Here is a 4,944-nt window from a genome sequence, read left to right on the forward strand (position 1 = left end):
CTGGGGACCTGGCCTTCTCTTTCATTACAGCTGTTTTGCTGCTTGATAGCGAGCACACTGTAATCACTCCCCTCTGGATGATCTCCCATAGGCTGTGCTCTTCCTCACACTTCATGTCATCACTATGTATTTTTTTTATACGGTTGGTACTAGGGGTGTAAATCAGAGCTCTCACAGCGATTCGATTCAATATCGATTTCTTAGGGCAACAATTAGCTTATTTTCGATACTTAAGAATGCCCCACGTTACGATACGATTCGATCCGGGGTTTTTTCTCAATTACTTTTCCACTTCTATTATGTTGCACAATTAAGAGCTAGGGCATTGGCCAGTGATTCGATTATTTGCTATACTTAAAAATAGCGATACGATACGATACAATTTGATTTGATCGTCGGCCATAGGATCAACGTACTGATGCATGTGGATACATATCGATATCGATGACTATTTACACCCCTATGGTACATATTGAAACATGCTGAAATGGGCATTTCTTCTGGCCAGCAAATCAATTCAATGTACGTTATAAATAAAATATTAGCGACAGTTTCCCCTTGAGCAATGAACACACCCTTGTCCAGGTGGATACAGTAAGCCCCAGGGGAGATGATGAGATCTGCATAATTCATCTAATTGTCCCAGAACAATTGATTTTGGTTTGTCATTGTGCTGCAAAAGTGAATATTGTACTGTATGTAATCATTTTTCTGTGCTTTGGCAGGCCAAAAAATACAGACAGCTGTTGGAAAACAAAACAGGGAACTGCCTGGTAATGGCTGGAGGTGTAATTTACCCCTAAAATGAGTGGCTAAAACATTCCCAGCCACGCCAGAGATAACGCATTCATGTACACAAAGCCTGATTTCTCATTGCATTTCGGATTTTTTCTGCCGATGGATTAGCCACTCCAAGGTTATTTTGAAGCACTCCCCAGAACAACAGTGTTGCACCTGCTAAAATGCATTTATATTGCACCTTTTATCGGCTGTAAAAAAGTAAGCATTTCCACATTCACACACAGTTCATAGTTATTGAGCATGTGCATTGGCCCGTATGTGTGTGCTGCAGATGTACATCCATCTGAGAATGTGTGTACTGTAGACTTGCTTTGGGAGTTCAGGAAATACAGTATATTGGCCAATGGACACACTACAAAAGATGTGCTGTAAGTACAAGACGAAGCCGTATGAGAAAACTATCAAGAACTGGCAGAGTGAACTGACCGACCAATGACCGACCAACTGGGGCTGTTTATAAAATGAACAGTCAGCAATTTGACTTATGAATTGTAAACTATTTGTTTGAAGGAGTGGTTTTGCATTCAAGTGGTGTCTCTGCTTCGCTCAAAAGTCCTGACTACGTTGCACAAGTGAAGCCTTTGATCAGTTTGAATTGGGTATGTCGGGCCTACATGGGATCGAAGACATGCTGTGCTTAACGGGAGACTATAGCACTGTTGGGTATGGTAATAAATCTTACCACCATCCCCTCTCTTCTTTCCCATGCTCTATTTCCCCCTCTCCTGATTTTACCTTTCTTCTCCCTTACCCTCTCTCAGATGGTAACAATGTCTTGCATTGCACCCTGGGAGGGGGGCTGTCTTGAGGGTGTGAAGGATAGGGCTCCTCCCTTCTCGTGCTGAGGGCAGATGTTGTAGGTAAAATATTGAATGTTTTGAACTGGTGGTGAAATCCAATAAATGAGTTTGAAATCTCTCTCTCTCTCTCTCTCTCTCTCTCTCTCTCTCTCTCTCTCTCTCTCTCTCTCTCTCTCTCTCTCTCTCTCTCTCTCTCTCTCCAGTCTACCCAGCTGATCCAGATTACTATGGCCGTCCTGCCGTCCGGGAGTTCCCCCAGTTCGATATCGTGGAGAGCACCTACAACACCTCCACCTGCGACTCCAGGCGATCCGACTCCCGGCGATCCGACTCCAGGCGATCCGACTCCCGGCGATCCGACTCCAGGCGAAACTCGCGTTTCGGGGGTTTCCCGTTCCCCCTGGAGCGCGTGGGTGGCGGGGGAGGGGACCGGCGTGCCCCCCTGCCTCCCTGCTACAGCAACCAGAACCTGGATGACTTCCTGGGCCCCGACGGCCTGCCCCTGCCCAGCCACCAGTGCCCCAATGAGTACACAGCCATCAGCTACTACCCGGCGCAGCACGCGCAGAGTTTGGACAATGTGTCGGGCAGCAACTACCAGCGCCTCAGTGTTGTCGGCACGCGGCTCAGCGTGGCGCACCCGTCCTACACCACTTCCCGGGAGCCTTCGCCGGCACGGTCCCGTCGAGCGGCACCCCAACCCCAGGCTCCGCGCCACCCCGCCAGGCACAGCGGGCGCCAGAGCTATGCCAGCTCGGACATGGTAGAGAGCGACTATGGCAGCTGTGAGGAGGTCATGTTCTGAAAAGGGGAAACCAGACGCGAATGTGCCCCCGTGACAATATGTGGCATTTTGTTTGAAAGCACTACAGGTGTAACGCCTAAAATAACACAAGTCGTCTGCCGTATGAGGCTAACGTTCATCGAAAAGGACAATTGAGTTCACAATGCTGTACAAATCCATGAAATATGCAAAGGTCTGCCAGCTTCGCTTGTTTTGCTTAACTTTCGAAATAATCAGGAAGCACACTACCTACTCACTATCATTTCGTCGGTTTATCGACAGTAAGTTGATGTATCAACAGACTCACTGACTGCATCGTACATGAAATTGTACATAGAATATGATTCATCGAGGTGTCCGGAAGACGGCCTCTTGATCCTGAATGATATCCTGCCATTTTTGTTCAATTTGGTTTGTTTATTTGTTTTGTACAATGCACTGAAGATCCCAGCAGATGCTGGGGATTTGGAAGCTGTGAAGAGACCCCAAACCTTGGATCCTGACAAACTCTCTTAGAGGAGGCTCTCTCTTCCCACGCCGAGACATAGCAGTATTATTATTATTTTCACACAAGTGTCCATTCCAGTCAGGAGATCAGTAACAACAGAGGGGGGCGGGGCATTTTGACTGTTTTGGAGGGAAAACAAGTCGAGCTCTCAAATCAGAGCTGTGTTTTGTTTGTTCTACTGTATTCCAACCACCCTCCCATATGCATATAGTACAGTACGCCCATCTCCACACACACACATACACATCCAACAGCTCTTGCTGTTTGTGTTTTTGTCCATGCAGGAAACTTGGTTATTTTTGAAAATTGTTTACACTCCCCCCTCTATCTTTCTCTCCCCTTCTCCCTCCCTCCCTCTGTCCCTCTGTCTCCCCATGCAGGGTAGTGGGAGACATGAGTGATGATCAAACCACATTTCATCAGTGTTTTAGATAAAAGTGCAGTGTGTCCGAGTGCGAGAGTGTGTGAATGACGCATGTAAACAGAACATTTTTTGAGCGCTAATCAAATGAAATGCTATTCAGCATGAAAATATTTTGAATGGACTTCAAAGGGTCACATCCCAGGATATGTAGGCCTATAATCTGAGCAATGACAACTAAGGTCTTTCAAGCTCAGTTTGTGGGGGCGGGCCCCTCACCATAGTTCATAGGCAAATATTCTCTATAAGATGGTTAAAATCAAAACAAGTTTGGCATTCTATGATGGGAAATGATTACAGCGATATTTGCTTTTATTCTGTTCTGCAGTGTCCTTTGAAAGGCATTATGTGTGGGGATTTGTACTGAATGTGTTCCAGTATGCTTAGTGTTTGCTGAAAGTATGTTCAAAAATACACATTTTGTTTGTCTTTAGATACCATATGCACTGATATTGAGTCATACACTGATCGTCGCCACTGCTCCGAGTCACTTCACACTGGGCTCTCTCACCACCACAAGCAAAACACCAGACTGTAAAGGAGTTTGAATATTTTAACTGAACATTTCGAACTGTTACATCGCTCCAACTCGAGCCAACAAACAAACAAGCAAGACCTCTGGGTGTTAGGTTACTGTGTGGTGGGAGATGAGTAATCAAATAGTGTATGGAGTTCACCAGTGTCCTTTAGTTTTCTATTGAGCAGATTTCGAAAAAGCACAAACAGTGATATTTAAAAAAAAATGGTGCTGACCCAATCAATGTTATTTCACTCCAACGAGCATTTAAAACCATTCATTTCAACCAGTCACTTAACCACCCTCTTCATGAAATTGTTTACATTGGGCACTGAGTTGTGAGTGAATGTGATTTCTCCTATTTGATATATTACAATTTCAGCTATGTGTCTTGTGAATGGATACAGTGTACAGTTAGCTATTGCATGCATTGTGGACACAATGTGGACACAACACCACACAACACAACTTTCACCCCTACCCTGCCTAATGACAGGCTTTAGAAACTGTCATTGACTTAAATCTGAATCTGGTAGCACAACTGTTTCAATATGCAAGTTGCCCAGGTGTATTGAATAAAATATGGTTTCTTTGCAGAGGTGCACATGTTGAAGTGTTATGTCCACTGACACGTCAAGGGCAGCTTCCCGTGGGTGTTTGTCTACTTAAGCTGTGGTTGGACCACAGTCTTTTATTCTCTGTTGTGGAGAGTTAGTCCTGTATGACTTCTATGTGTATATGTGCTTATCGTCAAGTCAAGTGAATTCAAGAGAATGTAAAGAAATATACATATATAAAGAATATATGAATAAATGTATATGATTTTGAAAATGATTCAGACATGTTGTGTTTTTACAGACCTTGCTAAGCCTAGCCAGGCGACGCCCTCCTATTGACGCAAATCCTTCGGTGTGATTGGTTTAAGCTGCTGCACAGCCTTTTCTGGCCTCGGCCAATAGCTCACTGAGGGAGGCGGGTCAGCCATGCTGCTTGGAAACGTTCATTGTTATACTCGAGGTCAGACCAAATCTTGAATTGAGATTTGAGTACTCAGCGGTCAATTGTCGGAGTAATGGGATGTTGGACAAATAGGCTATCGGACCAATGACATGG

At 44.9% G+C, this 4,944-nt stretch overlaps 1 protein-coding gene across 2 annotated transcripts in view; it reads left to right on the forward strand.

The window, feature by feature from the left end:
* The window catches only part of fat2 (FAT atypical cadherin 2), a 72,811-nt gene extending 68,154 nt beyond the window's left edge, over positions 1-4,657 (forward strand). The window contains exons 27-28 of one of the 2 annotated variants that reach the window (XM_063190182.1): positions 1,805-1,907; positions 1,938-4,657. In XM_063190182.1, the coding sequence (XP_063046252.1) occupies positions 1,805-1,907; positions 1,938-2,406 (572 nt within the window). In that variant the 3' untranslated portion in view covers positions 2,407-4,657. Of the gene's footprint in view, positions 1-1,804 lie in introns of both variants that reach the window. The other variant, XM_063190181.1, reaches the window with a different exon arrangement.
* Positions 4,658-4,944: the final 287 nt, after the last annotated feature.

This window comes from Engraulis encrasicolus, chromosome 23 (genome assembly GCF_034702125.1).
Source record: "Engraulis encrasicolus isolate BLACKSEA-1 chromosome 23, IST_EnEncr_1.0, whole genome shotgun sequence".
Taxonomy (NCBI): Eukaryota; Metazoa; Chordata; class Actinopteri; order Clupeiformes; family Engraulidae; genus Engraulis; species Engraulis encrasicolus.